The sequence below is a fragment of the Grampus griseus genome (assembly GCF_964374135.1).
Source record: "Grampus griseus genome assembly, chromosome: X".
Taxonomy (NCBI): Eukaryota; Metazoa; Chordata; class Mammalia; order Artiodactyla; family Delphinidae; genus Grampus; species Grampus griseus.
The window spans coordinates 26,634,560-26,659,418 of NC_138999.1; the positions used below are offsets into that span (position 1 = coordinate 26,634,560).

Here is a 24,859-nt window from a genome sequence, read left to right on the forward strand (position 1 = left end):
CTGCCCGTGTTCTGAGTAGAAACCAAGCGTATCTGTCAAGCTGAAGCACTCTTCTCATTTGTCTGGAGAGTTCAGAGATGTGAGGGTGTTGGACTAATTGAATAGCCTCAATTCTGCAGAGGGAAGAAACCCAGGGCTTTATAGGAGTCAGGGTGAGGACCCTGAAAGAACAGTGATGATACCACTCACCCACAAACAGAGGAGACAACAGGGAGTGCCCCCCTCCTTGCTTGCAGCGCTGGGTAGCCCAGGTATGGAAGTCAGGTGTGTGTGAGCCCTCCTTTATTTCTTTTTTTTTTTTAATATCTTTATTGGGGTATAATTGCTTTACAATGGTGTGTTAGTTTCTGCTTTATAACAAAGTGAATCAGTTATACATATGTTCCCATATCTCTTCCCTCTTGCGTCCCCCTCCCTCCCACCCTCCCTATCCCACCCCTCCAGGCGGTCACAAAGCACTGAGCGGATATCCCTGTGCTATGTGGCTGCTTCCCACCAGCTATCTACCTTATGTTTGGTAGTGTATATATGTCCATGCCTCTCTCTCGCTTTGTCACAGCTCACCCTTCCCCCTCCCCATATCCTCAAGTCCATGCTCCAGTAGGTCTGTGTCTTTATTCCTGTCTTACCCCTAGGTTCTTCATGAGATTTTTTTTTCTTAAATTCCATATATATGTGTTAGCATACGGTATTTGTCTTTCTCTTTCTGACTTACTTCACTCTGTATGACAGACTCTAGGTCTATCCACCTCATTACAAATAGCTCAATTGCATTTCTTTTTATGGCTGAGTAATATTCCATTGTATATATGTGCCACATCTTCTTTATCCATTCATCCGATGATGGGCACTTAGGTTGTTTCCATCTCCGGGCTATTGTAAATAGAGCTGCAATGAACATTTTGGTACATGACTCTTTTTGAATTATGGTTTTCTCAGGGTATATGCCCAGTAGTGGGATTGCTGGGTCATATGGTAGTTCTATTTGTAGTTTTTTAAGGAACCTCCATACTGTTCTCCATAGTGGCTGTACCAATTCACATTCCCACCAGCAGTGCAGGAGTGTTCCAGTTTCTCCACACCCTCTCTAGCATTTATTGTTTCTAGATTTTTTGATGATGGCCATTCTGACTGGTGTGAGATGATATCTCATTGTAGTTTTGATTTGCATTTCTCTAATGATTAATGATGTTGAGCATTCTTTCATGTGTTTGTTGGCAGTCTGTGTATCTTCTTTGGAGAAATGTCTATTTAGGTCTTCTGCCCATTTTTGGATTGGGTTGTTTGTTTTTTTGTTATTGAGCTGCATGAGCTGCTTGTAAATTTTGGAAATTAATCCTTTGTCAGTTGCTTCATTTGCAAATACTTTCTCCCATTCTGAGGGTTGTCTTTTGGTCTTGTTTATGGTTTCCTTTGCTGCGCGAAAGCTTTGAAGTTTCATTAGGTCCTGTTTGTTTATTTTTCTTTCTATTTCCATTTCTCTAGGAGGCAGGTCAAAAAGGATCTTGCTGTGATTTATGTCATAGAGTGTAGTGCCTATGTTTTCCTCTAAGAGTTTGATAGTTTCTGGCCTTACATTTAGGTCTTTAATCCATTTTGAGCTTATTTTTGTGTATGGTGTTAGGGAGTGATCTAATCTCATACTTTTATATGTACCTGTCCAGTTTTCCCAGCACCATTTATTGAAGAGGCTGTCCTTTCTCCACTGTACATTCCTGCCTCCTTTATCAAAGATAAGGTGACCATATGTGCGTGGGTTTATCTCTGGGCTTTCTATCCTGTTCCATTGATCTATCTTTCTGTTTTTGTGCCATTACCATACTGTCTTGATTACTGTAGCTTTGTAGTATAGTCTGAAGTCAGGGAGCCTGATTCCTCCAGCTCCGTTTTTCGTTCTCAAGATTGCTTTGGCTGTTTGGGGTCTTTTGTGTTTCCATACAAATTGTGAACTTTTTTGTTCTAGTTCTGTGAAAAATGCTAGTGGTAGTTGGGTAGGGATTGCACTGAATCTGTAGATTGGTTTGGGTAGTAGAGTCATTTTCACAATGTTGATTCTTCCAATCCAAGAACATGGTATATCTCTCCATCTATTTGTATCATCTTTAATTTCTCTCATCAGTGTCTTATAATTTTCTGAATACAGGTCTCGTGTCTCCTTAGGTAGGTTTATTCCTAGATATTTTATTCTTTTTGTTGCATTGGTAAATGGGAGAGTTTTCTTGATTTCACTTTCAGATTTTTCATCGTTAGTGTATAGGAATGCCAGAGATTTCTGTGCATTAATTTTGTATCCTGCAACTTTACCAAATTCATTGATTAGCTCTAGTAGTTTTCTGGTAGCATCTTTAGGATTCTCTATGTATAGTATCATGTCATCTGCAAACAGTGACAGCTTTACTTCTTCTTTTCCAATTTGGATTCCTTTTATTTCCTTTTCTTCTCTGTGGCTAAAACTTCCAAAATTATATTGAATAACAGTGGTGAGAGTGGGCAACCTTGTCTTGTTCCTGATCTTAGTGGAAATGCTTTCAGTTTTTCACCATTGAGGACGATGTTGGCTGTGGGTTTCTCATATATGGCCTTTATTATGTTGAGGAAAGGTCCCTCTATGCCTACTTTCTGCAGGGTTTTTATCCTAAATGGGTGTTGAATTATGTCAAAAGCTTTCTCTGCATCTATTGAGATGATCATATGGTTTTTCTCCTTCAATTTATTAATATGGTTTATCACATTGATTGATTTGTGTATATTGCAGAATCCTTGCATTCCTTGAATAAACCCCCTTGATCATGGTGTGTGATCCTTTTAATGTGCTGTTGGATTCTGTTTGCTAGTATTTTGTTGAGGATTTTTGCATCTAGGTTCATCAGTGATATTGGCCTGTATTTTTCTTTCTTTGTGACATCCTTGTCCGGTTTTGGTATCAAGGTGATGGTGGCCTCGTAAAATGATTTTGGGAGTGTTCCTCCCTCTGGTATATTTTGAAAGAGTTTGAGAAGGATAGGTGTTAGCTCTTCTCTAAATGTTTGATAGAATTCCCCTGTGAAGCCATCTGGTCCTGGGCTTTTCTTTGTTGGAAGATTTTTAATCGTAGTTTCAATTTCACTGCTTGTGATTGGTCTGTTCATATTTTCTATTTCTTCCTGATTCAGTCTTGGCAGGTTGTGCATTTCTAAGAATTTGTCCATTTCTTCCAGATTGTCCATTTTATTGGCATAGAGTTGCTTGTAGTAATCTCTCATGATCTTTTGTATTTCTGCAGTGTCAGTTGTTACTTCTCCTTTTTCCTTTCTAATTCTGTTGATTTGAGTCTTCTCCCTTTTTTCGTGATGAGTCTGGCTAATGGTTTAACAATTTTGTTTATCTTCTCAAAGAACCAGCTTTTAGTTTTATTGATCTTTGCTATTGTTTCCTTCATTTCTTTTTCATTTATTTCTGATCTGATTTTTATGATTTCTTTCCTTCTGATAACTTTGAGGTTTCTTTTTCTTCTTTTTGTAATTGCTTTAGGTGCAAGGTTAGGTTGTTTATTTGAGTTGTTTCCTGTTTCTTAAGGTGGGCTTGTATTGCTATAAACTTCCCTCTTAGAACTGCTTTTGCTCCATCCCATAGGTTTTGGGTCGTCATGTCTCCATTGTCATTTGTTTCTAGGTATTTTTTGATTTCCTCTTTGATTTCTTCAGTGATCACTTTGTTATTAAGTAGTGTATTGTTTAGCCTCCATGTGTTTGTATTTTTTACAGATCTTTTCCTGTAATTGATATCTAGTCTCATGGCGTTGTGGTCGGAAAAGATACTTGATACAATTTCAATTTTCTTAAATTTACCAAGGCTTGGTTTGTGACCCAAGATATGATCTATCCTGGAGAATGTTCCATGAGCACTTGAGAAAAATGTGTATTCTGTTGTTTTTGGATGGAGTGTCCTATTAATATCAATTAAGTCCATCTTGTTTAATGTATCATTTAAAGCTTGTGTTTCCTTATTTATTTTCATTTTGGATGATCTGTCCATGGGTGAAAGTGGGGTGTTAAAGTCCCCTACTATGAATGTGTTACTGTCGCTTTCCCCTTTTAAGGCTGTTAGTGTTTGCCTTATGTATTGAGGTGCTCTTATGTTGGGTGCATAAATATTTACAATTGTTACATCTTCTTAGATCAATCCCTTGATCATTATGTAGTGTCCTTCTTTGTCTCTTCTAATAGTCTTTATTTTAAAGTCTATTTTGTCTGTTATGAGAATTGCTACTCCAGCTTTCTTTTGGTTTCCATTTGCATGGGATATCTTTTTCCATCCCCTTACTTTCAGTCTGTATGTGTCTCTAGGTCTGAAGTGGGTCTCTTGTAGACAGCATATATATGCGTCTTGTTTTTGTATCCATTTAGCCAATCTGTGTCTTTTGGTGGGAGCACTTAGTCCATTTACATTTAAGGTAATTATCGATATGTGTGTTCCTATTCCCATTTTCTAAATTGTTTTGGGCTCGTTATTGTAGGTCTTTTCCTTCTCTTGTGTTTCTTGCCTAGAGAAGTTTCTTTAGCATTTATGTAAAGCTGGTTTGGTGGTGCTGAACTCTCTCAGCTTTTGCTTGTCTGTAAAGGTTTTAATTTCTCCATCAAATCTGAATGAGATGCTTGCTGGGTAGAGTAATCTTGGTTGCAGGTTTTTCTCCTTCATCACTTTCAGTATGTCCTGCCACTCCCTTCTGGCTTACAGAGTTTCTGCTGAGAGATCAGCTGTTAACCTTATGGGGATTCCCTTGTGTGTTATTTGTTGTTTTTCCCTTGCTGCTTTTAATATGCTTTCTTCGTATTTAATTTTTGACGGTTTGATTAATATGTGTCTTGGCGTATTTCTCCTTGGATTTATCCTGTATGGGACTCTCTGTGTTTCCTGGACTTGATTAACTATTTCCTTTCCCATATTAGGGAAGTTTTCAACTATAATCTCTTCAAATATTTTCTCAGTCCCTTTCTTTTTCTCTTCTTCTTTTGGAACCCCTATAATTCGAGTGTTGGTGCATTTAATGTTGTCTGAGAGGTCTCTGAGACTGTCCTCAGTTCTTTTCATTCTTTTTTCTTTATTCTGCTCTGCAGTAGTTATTTCCAGTATTTTATCTTCCATGTCAGTTATCCGTTCTTCTGCCTCAGTTATTCTGCTATTGATCCCGTCTAGATTATTTTTCATTTCATTTATTGTGTTGTTCATCATTGTTTGTTTCATCTTTAGTTCTTCTAGGTCCTTGTTAAATGTTTCTTGCATTTTGTCCATTCTATTTCCAAGATTTTGGATCACCTTTACTATCATTATTGTGAATTCTTTTTCAGGTAGAATGCCTATTTCCTGTTCACTTGTTCGTTCTGGTGCATTTTTATCTTGCTCCTTCATCTGCCGTGTGTTTTTCTGTCTTCTCATTTTGCTTATCTTGCTGTGTTTGGGGTCTCCTTTTTGCAGGCTGCAGGTTCGTAGTTCCTGTTGTTTTTGATGTCTGTCCCCAGTCGCTAAGGTTGTTTCAGTGGGTTGTGTAGGCTTCCTGGTGGAGGATACTAGTGCCTGTGTTATGGTGGATGAGGCTGGAACTTGTCTTTCTGGTGGGCAGGTCCACGTCTGGTGGTGTGTTTTGGGGTGTCTTTGGCCTTATTATGATTTTAGGCAGCCTCTCTGCCAATGGGTGGGCTTGTGTACCTTTTTTGCTAGTTGTTTGGCATAGGGTGTCCAGCAGTGTAGCTTGCTGGTCATTGAGTGAATCAGGGTGCTGTTGTTGAGATGGAGATCTCTGGGAGATTTTCGCTGTTTGATATTATGTGGAGCCTGGAGGTCTCTTGTTGACCAGTGTCCTGAAGTTGGCTCTCCCACCTCAGAGGCACAGCACTGACTCCTGGCCGCAGCACCAAGAGCCTTTCATCCGCACGGCTCCTCAGTTTGGGATGATTCGTTGTCTATTCAGGTATTCCACAGATGCGGGGTACATCAAGTTGATTGTGGAGATTTAATCCGCTGCTCCTGAGGCTGCTGGGAGAGATTTCCCTTTCTCTTCTTTGTTTGCACAGCTCCCGGGTTTCCCCTCCTTTATTTCTGATGGTATCAGATTGGTGAGAGCCAAGGCAAGGACCCTGAATGAGGACTGAGGACCCCAAGGAGCCCAGGACAGAGTCCCATAGAGCTGTCAGCTGTGGGTGCCCCCTGGCAGGGGTGCTAGGCTGAGGTGCCCCTTCCCTTCTTCTTAAGGTATCCCAGGAAGATGAGGATCTGGGTCTGAGGTATAAATTTAGAGCAGCACAGAGGAGGGGGCCCAGGCCCTGCCCAAAGTTGATGATGGTCCTGCATATGAACTGAGGGGACCCCAATGCTCCAGAGTAGAGGGGGCTCCACAAGGACTAGATAATTGCCCACTGCTGCTCTCAGCCCCAATAAGCACCAGGCAGGGCTGGCAGGCTGCAGCCTGAGGCTCACTTTAATTATTTCCACAGGGTTCTTAGAGGACAGGGTGATCAGAACAGGAGTCCTGTGTGTTCGTAGAGCAGGGCCCACATGGAAACCTGAAGAGCGGCCCTCTTAAAGGCAGGGTGGTACCTCCCTGCTGTAGGCACTCACACCCTCTCATCCTCTCGCATCTCTGCCAGATCACCCCACTGTCCTACCTGCGTTCCTGCCTTTTGTCCTTGACCACAGTCACCATGCCTCGGGGGCGGAAGAGTAAGCTCCGCACTTGTGAGAGACGCCGCCAGGCCCAAAGTGGGACCCAGGGTCTGATGGGTGCTCAGGCCACTGCAGCTGAGGAGGAAGCCGCCTCGTCTTCATGTCCTTCTCTTGGGGTTACTACTCGGAGAAAGCCGGGTGCTAAGTCACGTAGCACTCTCAAGAGTCCTCAGGGGGCCCTAGCCACCACCACTAATCCTGCAGGTGTTTCTCCCGCAAGATCAAACAAAGGAGCCAAAGGCCAAATGAAGAAAAAGCACAGTTCCTCTCAGGCCCCCGTCTCCGCCGTGCGGTCTCGAAAAGGCCCTCTAAGGAGGACAGCGAGTGTGTTGGTGCAGTTCCTGGTGCACATGTATAAAATGAAAAAGCCTGTTAGGAAAGCACATATGCTGAAGTTTATCGCTAAGAAGTACCAAAATCGATTCCCTGAGATCCTCAGAAGAGCTTCCTTCAGCATGGAGATGCTATTTGGTGTTGACTTAAAGGAGGTTGACCGTACCAAGCATACTTATACCTTTGTCAGCAAAATGGCTCTCCCCAACGATGGGACCATGAGCCGTGGCAGCGGGTTACCCAAGACCGGTCTCCTGATGTACATTCTGGCTGTGATCCTCATGAAGGGCAACTGCGCCACAGAGGAGAATATCTGGGAATTCCTGAATAAGATGAGAGTCTATGCTGGGAAGAGGCACTTCATATTTGGGGAGCCCAAGAAGCTCATCACCCAAGATTGGGTGAAGCTGAAGTATTTGGAATACCGGCAAGTGGCCAACAGTGATCCAGCGCGCTACGAGTTCCTGTGGGGCCCGAGAGCCCATGCCGAAACCAGCAAGATGAAAGTCCTGGAGTTCCTGGCCAAGGTCAATCACACCGTCCCCAGTGCCTTCCAGTCTTGGTATGAAGAGGCTTTGAAAGATGAGGAAGAGAGAGCCCAAGCCAGTGGATGTTCCAGTGTTCTGTCCAGCTCCTCCCACACAGAATCTGAGGCAAATTCTGCACTTTGTGGCTGAAGAGAGCATTCAATATTTCAAGTAGTGTAGGGCTGGGTGTGACAGAGGGAACACTGTATAATACCTTTGTGTTCCTGTTCTGTATGGGGAATTTGGAAATACGTCTTTGTTTTTTGCTGTTTTTCAAACGTTACTCCTAAATGAAATTTTATTTAGCGTTAGAATGTAAGTTTATGAATTACATCAGTCATACTTACTGTTGTTTATCAGGTTTAAGAATAAGAGTTTTGCTGTTTTGTAAAACATATTGGGAAAACTTCCATCTTATTTAGTAATTTGGTGGAAGATAACATGGCATTGCAATATGCAATTCCTTGAAAATGTGAAAAAGTTAAGTATAGTATAGTATACTGTATGTAGTATAGTATAGGAAAAGTAAGATGGTCAATATTTGGTTTACTAATTCCTTTTACTCTGTTTTATAAAATTAGAAATAACAGTATGTGCTTGGCTCATTCAAAAATGTAGAATTAAATCATAATAAATTAGACCTCATGCTCACAGGCTCGTTTATTCCCCAAACATGAATTGAGCATCTGCTCTTAGAAGGCTCCTTGCTAGTACTGTGAGAGCTGAGAAGAAGGAGACCTAGCCACTGACCATAAAATTATAGAGCCGAGAAGCAGCTATCATATAAAGAAAATGGTGATGTATACTCTAAGACCAAAAGGTCAAATGAAAAGACAGGATAAGAAAGGAGAAGGGGTGGTTTCACATGATAGCAGTCAAATGTAAATTCCCTGATGCAAGGCAGTGGTGGGCCTTGGGAAAAATGTAAGTCCTTCAGTGGGAGGAAATTATAAGTTAGGTGCGTGGTGGGCTAGATGAGACTGATAATTTTGAGCAGGGGCCAGATCCTCAGATGGTGGGCCGTACAGTTGAAAGACAAAGCCTGGAATGGGAAACTGCCCTTAGCAGTTACAGGCACACTTCATTTTGTTGTGCTTTGCTTTATTGTATTTCACAGATAGTGCTTTTTCTTTTCTTTTTTTAACAAATTGAAGGTTTGTGTCAACCTTGCTTCCAGCAAGTCTTTCAGTGCCATTTTTCCAACAACGTATTCTCACTTCATGTCTCTGTGTCACATTTTGGTAATTCTCACAATATTTCACACCTTCCACCAGCAAAAAGATGGACTCGCTGAAGGTTCAGATGATGGTTAGCATTTTTTAGCAAAAATGTATTTTTTAATTAAGGTATGTACATTGTTCCTTGACATAATACTATTGCACGCTTAATAGACTGCAGTATAGTGTAAACATAAATTTTGTAAGAGCACTGGGAAACCAAAAAATCCTTGTGACTCACTTTATTGTGCTATTCACTTTATTTTGGGGGTCTGGAACCAAACCTGCAATATCTTCGAGGTCTCCTTTTACTTTGGGGTTGTGGGTAAATCAGAGAGAAATCACCTGAGGCAGGAATAGAATGTGTCCTGTGCTCTTGTCCCAGTGCAGGTGAACACTATGCAAATTAGATGTTTTATTCACGCTGTCATGTCTCCAGGGAGTTTCTGAGAAATAAGGGTGGTACTCCCCTGAGGGGTGGGGGTGCCCAGAAGCCACTGGACTGGCACTCTTTGCCCTAGTTGGGGGAGCCAGAGCCCATTCCACTAAAAAAAATCATTCAAATTAAGTTATCTTGATTGTAATTTGGCAAACTCTAGGCAAGGAATAGATATTCGTGGGTGGTTAAATGAATGAAAGTGGGAGTGGTTTATAAAGAAGGGCAACTGAGAGGGAGGTAAGTTTTAGGTCCGTGAAACATTTTAGAGCTTTGTGTTGCATCTACTGAGGAAGTCTACCTCATGTTGACCTTGAATGACATACTCTAACAGGGAAATACTAGTTTTCCTTGCTAAGCAGGATTTTGCCTGATAGGGGTTTCTTTGCCCTAGAGCCCTGCTTATTCTCTGGCATCTCCTGGATTGAAAGTTAAATCTCAGTGTAGTGGGTTGAAACTCCAGGGGACAAATTAATCTTAGTAAGAACTGGCATCCTTGAAAGTCTCCGTACCGGCCAGGCAATGGGCCAGGCACTTCACAGGCATTATATAAATTCTATCAGTCCCCAAGGCAGAGCTTCTCAAACCCATTTCACAGATGAAAAGACCAAGGCTCACAGAGTTTGGTAATGTGTTCAATTTCGCACAGCTGTTAAGTGACAGTGTTGGAACTAGACTCCTGGCCTAACTAAGTCTGACGCCCACACTTTTCCATTCCTCCCAGCCCGAGGCCAACTTTGTGTTCCTTAATTCACCTTACTTCTCACTCACTACAAAATATATCTCAGGTGATAAAAAGGAGGACTCTGTGCCCAAAACACTGGATGGGAATACATAAGCATAGCAATAAGCGTCTCAAAATAGTTGAAAAGGGTGAAGAAAGCAGAGGAAGATATTTAGTGACAGTATGATCATCTACATATCCAAAGTCAGATAACCTCAAAAGATCAGGGGCTCAGAAAATCATGCTGGACAGCCCTTCGCATTTGGAAGTTAAATCTATTCAAAGAGAAGTTACATAAAAGGCTAAGTCTTGCTGGTAAAGAGAAGGGAAAAACCAATTTATTTTTTTTCTTTGACAGCACATCCATCCTGCCTTGCGTTACAACTTCCCTACTTCACATCACTCCTGGGACGGAGACCCAGTCTCTGAAGGGTTTGCAATAGAGAAACCGGTCAAGAGTTTGCAGGGATGGGCCCTTTCCCAGGAAGCCTTTAATCAAGAAACAGGAGCCACGATGAAGGGCCCCTTACAGGTGGCCTGGGGAGAGCAACATGCCAGGCAAAGTTGTCAGCCTGAGCATGCCCTCACTTACTCTTCAGAGTTCTCAGGGACTTGTGAGTCCTACCTAGGAGGATGAGCTCAGGTTAGTAGAGGGAGGAGTCCCAATCTCTGCCACATGTGGTGGTGAGGACCCTGAATGAGGAATGAAGGAAGCACACCCGCCACCCCCGAACAGTGTGTCCCATGGACTCCTGACCCTGCCGTCAGCCCTCAGAGTCCCCAGACAGCCTTGGCAAAATGTGGCTGAACCTGATTTCCACGTAAGAGGTTGAGAAAGTGAAGACTTTGGCCTGAGGTTGGCCAACTCAGGTCAGTAGAGATAGGATTTCCAAGGTGCGCCAGGAGGAAGGTGAGCACCCTGAAGAGTTCAGGGCCCACCAAACCCATATCAGCGGAGACCTCACAGAATCCTCCCTGTTGCCGTGACAGATCCTGGTGTAAATGTCAGGAAGAGACGGCCTCATATCCTTCTCGGGGATCACAGAAAAGTGCGGAACTTGGTTTGAGGGGGAGGTCCCAGGGCAGCAGAGGGGGGAATCTTAGGCCTTCACGTGAGTCAGATTTAGGGTACTGAGTTAGAACCCTGAGTGGGATCACCATCATATGGTCTCAACCTGCCTGATACAGTTGTCACTCATGGCATGGCAGGTGTGGCCAAGTAAGGCCACCCTCACCTCCTCCTATTGGATCTCAGGGAAATAAGAGCCTTTCTCTGAAGAAATGTCCTCAGGTCGAGAAAGAGGGGAGCCTCAGGCCCTGCCAGGAGTCAAATCAAGGAAACTGAGTGAGGACTGAGAGGCCCACCCACTCTTGCATAGAGGGGAAAACTGGCCCTGCGCCTGCACTCAAGACTTAAATCCCCAGGGAAGGGTGTGAGGCTGAGCAACAACCACCACCCCCCATCAGTTTTTTTTTAGTTCACTTTATTTTTTTTTAAAGCAGTTTTAGGTTCACAACAAAATGGAACAGAAAGTACAAGGAGTTCCCATGTACCCTCTTCCCCGACACAGCTCACACCTCCTCGACTATCAACATCCCCCATCAGAGTGGGCCGTTTGCTACGATCTATGAAGCTACATTGACACATCATTAGCACACAAAGTCCAGAGTTACATTAGGCTTCATTCTTGGTGGTGTACACTTTGTGGGTTCTGACGAACGTATGATGACTTGTATCTACCATTATAGTGTCATACAGAGTAATTTCACTACCCTAAAAATTCTCTGTGCTCTATTCATCCCTCCCTGCCCCCAACCCCTGGCAACCACTGGTCTTTTTGCTTTTTCTATAGTTTTGCCTTTTTCCAGGATGTCATGTAGTTGGAATCACGCAGCATGTAGCCTTTTAAGATTAGTTTCTTTCACTTAGTAGTACACATCTAAGGTTCCTCCATGTCTTTTCATGGTTTGATATTTATTTCTAGCACTGAACAGTATTCCATTATTTATCCATTTACCTGCTGAAGGACACCTTTGTTGCTTTTAAGTTTTGGCAATTATGAGTAAAGCTGCTATAAACATCGGTGTGCAGGTTTTTGTGTGGATGTAAGTTTCCAACTCATTTTGGTAAATACCAAGGAGCATGATTACTAGATTGTATGGTAAGAGTATGTTTAGTTGTTTTTTTTTTAAAAAAACAATTTATTGAGGTAGGATGGGCATACAAAAACCGTACATATTTAATGTATACAAATTGATGAGTTCGGAGATAAGTATCCACTTGTGAAACTATCAGTCACCGCAGTTTATGCCATAAACATATCTATGACCTCCAAATGTTTCCTCCCACCCTTTTTGTGTGTGTGATAAGAACACTTACCATAAGATTTAACCTGTTAGAAAGTGTACAATATAGTAGTCTTAACTGTAAACTCTATGCTGTATAGTAGATCCCTAGGATTTACCTTGCATAACTGAAACTTTGTAACTTTTGATTAAAACCTTCTCATTTTCCCCATCTCCATAGCCCCTGGCAGCCACCACTCTACTCTCTGCTTCTCTGACTTTGACTATTTTAGATTCCTCATATAAATGACATCATGTAGTATTTGTCCTTCTGTGTCTGGCTTATTTCACTGGAACATAATGTTCTCTAGATTTATTCACGCTGTCATAGCTGGAGAAGTTTTAGCTTCTTTTTAAAGCTGAATGATATTCCATTGTATGTATACTTTACACTTTATCCATTCATCCATCGGTGGACATTTAGGTTGCTTCCATAGCTTGGCTATTAGGAATAATGCTGCGATGAACATGGGAATGCAGATATCTCTTCAAGGTCCTGATTTCAATTCCTTTGGATAGTAGTGGGATTGCCGATAATATCATATGTTATTTTTGATTTTTTTTTTTTTTTTTTTTTTGCGGTACGCGGGCCTCTCACTGCTGCGGCCTCTCCCGCTGCGGAGCACAGGCTCCGGACGCGCAGGCTCAGCGGCCATGGCTCACGGGCCCAGCCGCTCCGCGGCACATGGGATCCTCCCGGACCCGGGCACGAAGCCACGACCCCCGCATCGGCAGGCGGACTCTCAACCACTGCACCACCAGGGAAGCCCTATTTTTGATTTTTTGAGGAGCCTCCATACTGTTTCCCATAGTGGCTGGACCAATTTACATTCCCACCAACAGTATAGAATATGTTTAGTTTACTGAGAAGCTTGCAAACTGGCTTCCAAAGTGGCTATACCATTTGCATCACCACCAACAATGAAAGCGTTCTTGTTGAATCCCATCCTCACCAGCATTTGGTGCTGTCAGTCCTCTGGATTTTGGCACGTAGTGGTTTCTGGTTGTAATTTTAATTTGCAGTTCCCTAATGGTACATGATGGTGAGCATCTTTTTATATGCTTGTTTGCCATCTGTATATCTTCCTTAGTGAGGTATCTGTTCATATCTTTTGTCCATTTTTTAAATCGGGTTGTTAGTTTCCTTCTTATTGAATTTTAAGAGTTCTTTGTATATTTTGGATAAAAGCCTTCATCAGATCTGTCTTTTGCAAATATTTCCTCTGAGACTGTAGCTCATCTTCTTGTTCTCTTGATGGTGTATTTTTGCAGATTAGAAGTTTAAGGGAATGAAATCTAGCTTATCAATTATTTCTTTCATGGATCCCCATCCTATTTTTTATGAGTTCTGGAAGGAGGTGAGATCCTTGGTCTGAAGGTCCAGCCCTCAGTCAGCAAAAGGAAGAGTCCATGACCCTGTGCGGTATCCAAGTGAGGACTCCAAATGATGACTTAGGATCTAACAAGCTCAGGACAGAGAGGTACCCACAGAGCTTTAACTACTGGGTTCCCCCTGATAAGAGTGGTGGGCTGAGGTGCCCCTCTCACTTCCTTCTTGTGGGTCCCGGAGAGCTTTGGGGTGTCACCTTTAGAGTAACAGAGAGGGGAGTTTCCAGGCCTTGCCAAGAGCTGTCATGATAATCCTGAAGCTAAACATAGAAGACCCCCTACACTGAAAAACACAAGTGGCCCCACTATCAACCATGCTGTCACCCTAGTCAGTAAAACACAGGGCAGGCAGGCTGCAGCCTAAGGCTCACCGTTTCTCCACTGGGTTCTCAGGGACAGGTTGACCAGGAGAACAAGAGCCCTGCAGAGTCCTAGGGCAGTGCCCTCAAGGAAACCTGCAGAGATGGACTTGGTTAAAGCTTACGTGGAATCTCCCTGCTGAAGGTCCTCACATCATCTCATTCCCCCTCCTCCTCCCTCCTCCAAGTGCGGGCATCACCCACACTCCCGCCTGCTGTTCCTGATCACACTCATCATTCCCTAGGGTCACAAGAGTAAACTCAGTGCTCGTGAGAAATGCCAGCATGCCCGGGGTGAGACCCAGGATCTCCAGGGTGCTCAAACCACTGAGCAGGGAAGAGTCCCCCTTCTCTTCCTCTCCTGTTTTGGGGATGTTTCCTTGGACTCCCCGGTGGCTGGCATTCCTAGGAGCCTCAGAGATCCACATCCACCATCGTTACTTCTCAGCTATTTCATGCACAATGTCCGAAAAAGATGTCAAGAGCCAAGATGAGAAAGTGCACGTGGCTCTAAAGCCTCAGCCTCCACTGAGAGCTTACGGAAGGACCTTCTAACCATGAAGGCAGGGATGTTGATGCAATTCCTACTGCAGAAATATAAAAGAGCCCATCATGAAGGTAGACATGCTGAAGGTTGTCAACAAAATGTACAGGAAACAATTCCCTGAGATCCTAAGGAGAGCCACTGAGCACATGGAACTGGTCTGCGGCCTTGACTTGAAGGAAGTCAAGCCGAGTGGTGATTCCTATGCCCTTGTCAGCAAGCTAGATCTCACCGATGATGGGCTTCGGAGCAGTGGCGGGCGGTTTCGGAAGAATGGGCCCCTGATGCCTGTCCTCGGTGTGATCTTCTTGCATGGCGACCGCGCCTCTGAGGAGGAGATCTGGGAATTCCTGAATGTTTTGGGTGTTTTTGATGGAAAGAGGCACTTCATCTTGGTGGAGCCCAGGAAGCTTATCACAGAAGATTTGGTGCAGGAAAATACCTGGTGTATCATCAAATGTGTGACAGCGATCAAGAGCCCAAGCTGAAACCAGCAAAATGAAAGTCCTGGAGTTTTTGGCCAAGGTCGATGATAGGGTCCCCAGTGCCTTCCCATCCTAGTATGAAGAGGCTTTGAGAGATGAGGGAGAGAGAGCCCGAGCCAGGGCTGCAGCCAGGGCTGGCACTACTGCCATGGCCAGTGCACATTCCAGGGCCACATCCAGTCGCTCCTGTCACCCCTAGTGAGGTAGAGGCCGATTCTTCACTTTGTGGTTGGAAAAGCCTGTTAACCAGTGTTCCTGATATGCATAAATTCCTGTTGGCTTATTTTTTTGGTAATTTTCAAGTGATCTTCTTTTCAAAAGAAAGTTTATTTAGATTCAGAACAAGCTTATGAATGACATGGGCACACACTTATTGTTCTTTATCAGATTTAGAAGTAAGAATTTTGTTTTTTGAAATACAAATTGAAAATTTTTAAATCATCGATGTGATCCAGAGCAAGACTGCATGGAATTGGAATAGGGATATCCTTGGTAATGTAAAAGAACTCCCCAGTAAAATAGGATAAGAAGATAGAGAAAACAAATTAAAATTGTTCACCTATGGGTTTGGCGTACTCCATTCAGTCTTTCTTTTCCAAAATTTAAAAGATATACACCGTTTAAAGTCAGGAAAAGATATATACGTTTTGCATTTAGGATGTGCTTAAATTATTCAAGAAAATATGAGTTTATGGGACTGTAAATTGATGCAGCCACTATGGAAAACAGTATAGAGGTTCATCAAAATATTGAAAATAGAACTACCGTGCGATCGAGCAATTCCACTCCTGGAAATTTATCTGAAGGAAAAGAGAACAACAACTTTTTTGAAAAGATACCTGCACCCCCCCATATTCATTTATTTACCATAACCAAGACATGAAAACAACGTAAGTGTTCATTGATGGATGAATGGATAAAGAAAATGTGATACACACACACTCACACACACAGTCATACTCTCACTCTCCCTCGGATATTATTCAGCCATTTTAAAAAAAAAAAAGGAAATCCTGCCATTTGCAATAACACAGAGGGACAGACAAAGACAAATACTATATGATCTCACTTATATGTGGAAATTTAAAAAAAAAAACACCCAGAGAACAGATTGGTGGCTGCCACAGGTGTGGGGTGGAGGATGGATGAAATGGGTGTAAATGGCCAAACGGTACAAACCATTTACAAAATAAAGAAGTCCTGGGGCTGTAATGTACAGCATGGCGACTATAGTTAATAATACTGTATTGTATATTTGAAAGTTGTTAAGAGAGTAGATCTTTTTTAATTGAGGTATAGTTGATGTATAATATTTTATAAGTTTCATGTACACAACAGAGTGATTCACAATTTTTAAAGGTTATATTCCATTTACAGTTATTATAAAATATTGGCTATATACCGTTTGTTGTGCAATATATCTTTGTAGCTTATTTATTTTTATTTTTATTTTATTTTTATTTTTTTGCGGCACGCCGGCCTCTCACTGTTGTGGCCTCTCCCGTTGCGGAGCACAGGCTCCAGACGCGCAGGCTCGGTGGCCATGGCTCACGGGCCCAGCCGCTCCGCGGCATGTGGGATCTTCCCGGACCGGGGCACGATCCCGTGTCCCCTGCATCGGCAGGCGGACTCTCAACCACTGCGCCACCAGGGAAACCCGCTTATTTATTTTATACATAGTATTTTGTATTTCTTAATCCCCTATCCTTCCCCTGCCCCTCCCCTTTCCCTCTTCCCACTGGTAACCACTAGTTTGTTCTCTATATCTGTGAGTCTGTCATATTTCCCTAGTTTGCTTTATTTTTGAAATTCTCCATATAAGTGGTATCATACAGCGTTTTTCTTCCTCTATCTCTTATTTCACTTAGCATAATACCCTCCAACTCCATCCATGTTGTTGCAAAATGGCAAAAGTTCGTTCTTTTTTTGTGGCTGACTAGTATTCCATTGTGTGTGTGTGTGTGTGTGTGTGTGTGTGTGTGCGCGCGCGCACGCGTGTGTCTGTATAAAGAAGATATGGTATATACATCTTGGCAATTGTCAGTAATGTTGCTATGAACATTGGGGTGCGTGCATCTTTTCGAATTAGTGTTTTTTTCCTTTTTTAACAGTAATTTAAAGTTTATTCTGGCTATAATGCAGGTTATTCTGACTTTAAGGTAGCATACCTGGCATACTTCTGAGTCCGTTCCTGAGAAATTCTTTTGTACTTCTCTCTCTCTGTTTTATAGATCCATGCAGTCTATGGCACTAGGGGGGTCATCTGGGTTTGGATCATATAGCAGTGAACAAATGAATGAAAGAACGTTAGAAACGATTAAAGGAGGAGACCACTGTGATCTTAGAATATTGAGACAAATGCTGCCATTAGTGTTAATGTCTGAATGATAAATTCTTGTTGCAAATGCAACCTTAGGTAGTTTGAAGGGGTAGTCTGTAGGAAAATGAATTGTCAAATGGAATACACCACCTTGATATGGGTTTTCATTAGCTTCCATAATTGTGGCTTGCCAGTGAAACATATTATCCCCAGCTGGACCTGCAGAGCAGTGTGCTGGAGGGTCACGGGCCAAATCACTAAGTTCCTTATTAATCCCTTTCAGCACCATAGTCTGTGCTTTTCCTCTGGCCCCTCACAGTCCTGGTGTGTGCTCAAAGATCCGGTCAAAACTCTTGATTATCCGGGCGTCTGGGTAGGACTGTCTTTTCATCCTATCCTGGCTCTGCCAGACACAGGCACCTTCTTACTAAACAGAGAGGTTGGACTGGGAGGGTGGGGTCAGAGGCATGTAGACGAAGCTGGGGGGAAGGGTAGATGAGCGGTGGAAACCCTCAGGCTTAGAGAACCATCGAGAACCTGAAGGAGACCATCCAACTTAGTGAGGGGGTGGGGTTGTTGTTTTTTGTTTGTTTGTTTGTTTCTTTTGGATACATACCCAGGAGTGGAATTGCTGGGTCATATGGTAGCTCTATTTTTAGTTTCTGGAGGAACCTCCATACTGTTTTCCACAGTGGCTACACCTATTTACATTCCCACCAACAGTGTACAGATCTCCACGTGCTTGCCAGCATTTGTTATTTCTGTTCTTTTTGATGATGGCCATTCTGATAGGTGTGAGGTAATACCTCATGGTAGTTTTAATTTGCATCTATCTGATGATTAATGATGTTGACCATCTTTTCATTTGCCTGTTGGCCACCTGTATGTCTTCTTTGGAAAAATGTCTATTTAGGTCTTCTGCCCATTTTTTCGATTGGGTTATTTGGGGTTTTTTTTAACTGTTGAGTTATATGAGCTGTTTATATATTTTGGATGTTAACCCCTTATTGAGCATATCATTTTCAAATATTTTCTCCCATTCCACAGGTTGTCTTTTCATTTTGTCAGTGGTTTCCTTTGCTGTGCAAAAGCTTTTAACTTTAATTATATTCCATTTGTTTGCTTCTGCTTTTATTTCCTTTGCTTTAGGAGACAGATCTAAAAAAATATTGCTATGATTTATGTCAAAGAGTGTTCCACCCATGTTATCTTCTAGGAGCATTATGGTTTCCACTCGTATATTTAGGTCTTCAATTGGTTTTGAGTATATTTTTGTATGTAATGTTAGAGAATGTTCTAATCTCATTCTTTGACGTGTAGCTGGACAGCTACACGTCAAAGAATGAGATTAGAACATAAACAGAATTTGGCGATACAACAAAAGGAAATATGCATTTACATTTGAGCCAGTAACTCCAATTTTTCAGAAATTAACCGCGAAGGCACATCCACAACAATGTAAAAATACTGCAATGTCCGTGAATATATTAATTGATAAAAACATGGTATATTCACAGAGTGGAGCACTATACTATGTAGCTATAAAAAAGAATGAGCATGATCTTTGTAAACTAGTATGGGGTGCTTCCAGGATAGTTATGGATATAGGTATATAAAAGAATGTGTGAGTTTGGGGCTAATGTCAGTGATACCAAGCCCAGTGCCTTCCCATCCTGGTATGAAGAGGCTTTGAGAGATGAGGAAGAGAGAGCCTGAGCCAGAGCTGCAGCCAGGGCTCATACTGCTACGCTGGCCAGTGGGTGTTCCAGGGCATGTCCCAAAGCTCCTCCGGTCCCTAGTGAAGGCTGAGCGGATACTTCACATTGTATTTAAAGAAAGCAGTCAGTCTTCCAACTAGTGGAGGGCCAAGGTGGGGCTCATGGGAACACAACATATATTTGTGTTCCTAGACAATATGCACAAATCGGAGATTTTTCTTTTTTCTATTTTTAAATGTTGTTCCTTTCAATTAAAGATGTGTTTAGCTTCAGAGTCTAAGTTTATTAATGACATGACTCACACATTTAGTGCAGCTTATCAGGTTGAGAAATAAGAATTTTGGTATTATGTAACACAAACTGGAAATCCTCGAATCATTTCTTGTCATTCGGAACATTGGAATATGGATTTTTTGTGAAAAAGGAAATTATTCCACAGTAAAGTCTGTGTGATCATGAGATACAGAAAAAAAAACTGAAGAGGTATTCACTTCTTGGTTTGTTTTATTCCTTTTAGTCTTTCTTTGTAAAATTGAAGTATATATACCTGGATTCGGTTAGCTTATTTAAGAATGTGGGAGAAGTGAAATCACAGTATTTTGCCTTCTTGCACACGTGCTCTTTTTTTTTAATTTATTAATTTTTAGCTGCGTTGGGTCTTGGTTGCTGCAAGGGCTTTCTTTAGTTGCGGCGAGTGGGTCTACTCTTCATTGTGGTGCGTGGGCTCCTCACTGCGGTGGCTTCTCGTTGCAGAGCACGGGCTCTAGGCACGTGGGCTTCAGTAATTGTGGCACGTGGGCTTCAGCAGTTGTGGCTCGCGGGCTCTAGAGCACAGGCTCAGTAGCTGTGGCGCACGGGCTTAGTTGCTCCGCGGTATGTGGGATCTTCCCGGACCAGGGCTCGAACCCGTGTCCCCTGCATTGGCAGGCGGATTCTTAACCACTGTGCCACCAGGGAAGCCCTGATCTTTAATTGTTCAAATACCAATTTAGCGTCTGCTCTTCAGAAGGCTTTTGGATGGTACTGGGGATGCTAAGAAACATAGACCCAACCCCTGCCTGTAGAATTCTAGAGTCTAAGAGCAGCATTCATAGAAAGCAGCTGGTGAACGAAGATCTAAAGGCCCAATAAAAATCAGGGGTAAGAAGTGGGGGTTGAGGGGTTCCTCATGAGGAGTCTAGTGTAAATGTCCTGATGCAAGGCACTTTGAGACTTTAGGACAATATAAAAGTCCTGCAGTGGGAGATAATTTTAAGTTAGGCCATATGGTGAGCCAGCCAGTGAGGCTGTGGAAACACTGAACAGGGGTCAGACCCTCAGATGGTGGGTCTCAGAGTTGAGAGACTTAAGCCTGGAATGGAAAACTGCCCTTAACAGTTACTTTGAAATCATGAGTAAACCAGAGAGAAATCTCCACCCAGGGCAGGGATGGAACATGCCCCGTGCTCCTGTCCCAGTGCAGGTGAACACAGTGCACAACCTAGGTGTTTTATGCACATCATCTCCAAGGAGTGTCTTTGAAATAAAGGTGACAGTAGTCTGCAACTGGAAACTCAGAAGCCAGTGGGCTGATACTCTTTGCTGGGGGACAAGGAGTCAGAGCCCATTCTATTAAAAGGGCATTCGCATTCAGTTTTTTTTTTTTTTTGGTTGTAATTCCGCAAAGTCTACGAGAGGTGTACATTTTCGGTGACGGTAAAATTAATGACGATAGGGGTTGTTTAGATGAAAGGGCAGCTTGGAAGGAAGAAAGAGTTAGTCTTGGAAGCAAATTCTAGAATATTTGAATTTCATTCAGTTGGAAGGAAAATGTAATTTTCATATTTGATTTATTGGGGAAATTAAAGATTCTTTGTAAACAGCACTTTGGACTGATTTGGTGTTCCATGTCCTAGAATGCCACATATTCTGATATCTCCTGGATTTAAAAATTCCTTCAGGGTGGGTGGTATCGTCTGCAGCCAAAATAATCATAATCATGGTAAAAACAGACATTGTGTAAAGTCTCAATGTGGTCCAGGCGCTGTGCCAGGTGTTTTACATACATTACCTGCATGCCACTAGCCCTGCAAAATAGGGCTTAACAAAGCCACTTCACCTGAGGCTCACAGAGCTTGGTGATGGACCTGAGTTCACACAGCTAACAGGTCACATGGCTGGGACTGGACCTCTGGTCTGAATTTGTCCAGAGCTCGCGCCATTCCACTCCTCCCAGCCTGAGGCTGATCATGAGTCAGTTAATTCACTGTGGTCATATGAGGATCACCCTGACTTTTAACTTGGAATTCTTAGGAGAGTAGGACCTTGATGTAAGACAAGCAGCTTCAGGAAAGCAGAGAGTGGAGTTACAGGATTGATCATGTGTCTAGGTGAGGATCTGAATGTGGACTAAGGGTAGCACGCACAGCATAAAAGGAGGCCCCGGAAAAATCTCTGATGCTGTCATCCCCGGGAAGCTCTGGCCATAGATGTCAGGTTGATTTCAGCCTGGAAAGTCTCAGTGAGGTGAGGGTCTCTGTCTAATGGGGTTGGCCTCAGTTTTGCAGAGAGAGAGACAGAGACCTGAGCCCTAACAAGAATTCATGTGACGATGCTGAGTGTTATGAGGGGACCCCCAAAAGCAGAGGGGGCCAAATAGAATTCTGTACAGTTCTTAGCCCTGGGAGACCCAGAAGAGCTACTGCTGAGTCATCCCCTCATTCCACCCGAGTGATCTCAGGGAGGGAAGGGCCTCATCTAGCAGGATCAGACTCCAGTTCTGCAGAGGGGGACGTCTTGGCCATAACCAGAGTCAAGATGAGGACCCTCAGTGCTAATGAGGGGGTCTCTCCCCCAAGGAGGGAGGCTCACAAGGTGGCGCCCGTCTTGTCAGGCAGAGATGGTCGGAGCAGTGCCCTGACTTCCCCCTACTAGGGCCTCGGGGAGGTGAGGGCTTGGTTCGGAGGCTGGAGGACACGGAACCATAGAGGGAGGGGTCCCGGGCTCTGATAGACGGCACCAGCAGGACGCAGGGACCACTGACCCCTGAACAGTGGGCGTTCCCGCAGAGTCCCGCCCCTGCCGTCAGCCCTCGGAGACCCCACGCAGCGCCGGATGCGGCTCCCCCCGACTTCCGCTTCGGAAGCGAGGAGCCCGACCGGGAGCCGCGGCGTTTGTTCGCCCCAGCGTGGGTTTTCAGGACTCGTCCGGAGCCACGGTGAGGACCTGAATGTAGCCTGAAGGGACCTTCCCTCCCCTCTCCCCACTTAACAGAGGTGACACCACGCCTCCCGCCCCTGCCTGCCATCAGCAGCGTGGGACCCTGATCTGACGTATATGCCAGAGGAGTTGCCGTCTGGAGGGCCTCAGAGAGTGGAGGGCCTTTGTCTAGAGGGGCCGGCTTCTTAGGCAAACGGTGTAGTCTTGTCCCCAGCAGGTGAAAAGTGGGACCTTCAGAGCTGACAAGGGTCCCTCCTTCCGAAAGGCGTGACTGCACGGGGCCCCCTCCCGCCTTCACTCGTGCGATGCTCTAGAGTAATTCAGGCTGAGAGAACCCCTCATTTCTGCCTGGGGTGGGAAGTGGGGTTGGGGGCTAGGGGACGTTCGGGTAGAGAAAGGCCTTTATGGAAAGGGGGCAGGACTTCCCTGGCGGTCCAGTGGTTAAGACTCCTCGCTTCCACTGCAGGGGGTGCATGTTCGATCCCTGGTGGGGGAACTAAGATCCCACATGCCACATGGTGCGGCCAAAAAGAAAGGGCGGGGGCGTGGACCAAGAGGGTGTTCTGTACTCTAAGTGAAATAAGTCAGACAGAGAAAAACAAATACTGTATGATTTCACTTACACGTGGAAGCTGAAACACAAAACAAATGAACAAACAACAGAACAGAAACAGTTATAGATACAGAGAACAAACGTGGTTGGGGGGAGGAGAGAAATTAGGTGAGGACAATTAAGAGATACAAACTACCAGTTACGAAGTAAATGCGTAAAGGGTGTGAAATGTAAAACAAGAGGTAGTTGGATGGATGGATGGATGGATGGATGGATGGATAGATAGATAAGGCAACCCCATTAGGCTTAGGGAGGAGACTTGGCCCTAAAAGAAGCAGAGGTAGGACCATCAGTGTTAGTAAGCAGACCTCTCGTGAAAACAGGGAACTGCACAAATCAGCAGCCCTGCTCTCAGACCTGGGAGTCCCCAGATAAGGTAGCCGGGATGTGGAGCCCCCGACTTCTCTTCTAGCTACTCAAGGAGGTGAGAGCTGCGGTCTGAGGCATGTAGATTCGGGTCAGTGGAGGGAGGAATCCCAAACCCTACCCGGACTGGACGCCAGAGTCCTGAATGAGGACTGAGGGAGCCACCAACTCCAGAACAGTGGGGTCGGAGAGTCCCACCCTTGCTGTTACCAGGCGTAGCCGAGCCCCAGATCAGCTTTGGCAGAATGAGGCTCACTCTGACTGTAAGCTCAGGTCCCAGGAAGATGAGGACCTTTTCTGACGGTCATGGGCTCATGTCAGCAGAGGGCAAAGTCCCAGGCAGGGTGCAGAGTCAAGGTGAAGATCCTGAGTGAGGAAATGGAGACTGCTCCATACACAGTGGAGAGAGCTGCATCTCATGCCGCCCCTGCCGTTAGCCCCGGGAGGCCCAGGGCAGAGCTGGCAGGCTCAGGTGCCCCCTAACTTCTGCCTGTGGGGTCTGAGGGAGATGAGGGCCTTGCTTTAAGGGCTGGCTTCCCGGTTCAGCAGAAGAAGGGGAGTCCCAGGCCATGATCGATGTCAAGGCACAAATTCTATGTGAGGAATGAGACAACCGACTCCCCCAGAACAGAGGAGACCCCACAAAGTGCCACCTCTGCCTTCACCTTGGGAAGCCAGGTTTAGAGCTCTCAGGCTGAATTGCCCTCTCAGTTCCTCCAAGGGTGGTCTCAGGGACGTCAGGGTTTGGGTTTAATGGGAGAGGCCTCATTCAACATAGGGAAGAAGCCTGGTTCCTAACAAGAGTCAAGGTGGTAACACCGAGTGAACGTGAGGGAGCCCCACCCAGAAAGAAGTGAACCACATAGAATCTCATCCCTACTCTCAGACCTGGGAGGGAGACTCAGGCATGGTGACCTGATGAATATCACTCACGTTTTCCCGGACCATGGCAGGGAGGTGAGGAACCTCCTTGATGGGAGTATGGGCTCAGGTGAGCAGCCAGAGGATTTCCAGGTAATGCCAGGAACCAAGGAGAGGACCCTGAGAATTGAGGGGACCACCTACACCACAATAGTGAGGGCCACAGAATCTCTTCCTGCCTGTCAACATTGCAAGTCCACACACAGTTGTAGCTAGAGAGACAAGAAAATTTTCTTTCTAGCGGGTCTCGGGGAGTTGGGGGCCTTAGTATGAGGGGATAGACGTCAAGTCAAGACACAGAGGATGTCCAAGTCCTGCTGTGCGTCAGGGTGAGGACACTGAGGGATGATGTAGATGCACACCCACCCAAAGCAGTGGGGGCCCACAAACTCCCACCCCCCTCAGCCCTGGGACACCCCAGGTAGAGGTAGCCTGATGTGTCACCCCTCACTTCGGGCCCCAGGGACCCAGGCAGATGTGGGCCTTGATCTGAGGCCAGAAGACTCAGGTGGGCTGAGGGAGGAGCGTAGATGCCATCCGAGTGAGGGCGAAAGAGGCCAACGATGCCGCAACAGTGGGGTCCCGCGGAGTCCAGCCCCTGCTACCAACCCAGGGAGGGCATGGACGGGGGTGACTGGCAGTGGCTCACCCTTTCTTTCATCTT

The 24,859-nt window shown here is 44.5% G+C and overlaps 1 protein-coding gene and 2 pseudogenes across 3 annotated transcripts; 2 read left to right on the forward strand and 1 right to left on the reverse strand.

Moving 5' to 3' along the window:
* Nucleotides 1–6,677: 6,677 nt before the first annotated feature.
* On the forward strand, nt 6,678–7,709 carry LOC309839826 (melanoma-associated antigen B3-like; the record flags this gene model as incomplete). Its single annotated transcript, XM_082681751.1, has 1 exon — nt 6,678–7,709. One exon carries the CDS (start codon nt 6,678–6,680, stop codon nt 7,707–7,709), a length of 1,032 nt encoding a protein of 343 aa, XP_082537877.1.
* A 6,933-nt stretch (nt 7,710–14,642) lies between these two features.
* LOC309840002 (melanoma-associated antigen B4-like) lies at nt 14,643–15,258 on the forward strand (annotated as a pseudogene). The gene has a single exon. The product of its transcript is annotated as a melanoma-associated antigen B4-like (transcript).
* Nucleotides 15,259–17,202: 1,944 nt separating this feature from the next.
* On the reverse strand, nt 17,203–17,668 carry LOC309840003 (ubiquitin-conjugating enzyme E2 D3-like; annotated as a pseudogene). The gene has a single exon. The product of its transcript is annotated as a ubiquitin-conjugating enzyme E2 D3-like (transcript).
* Nucleotides 17,669–24,859: the final 7,191 nt, after the last annotated feature.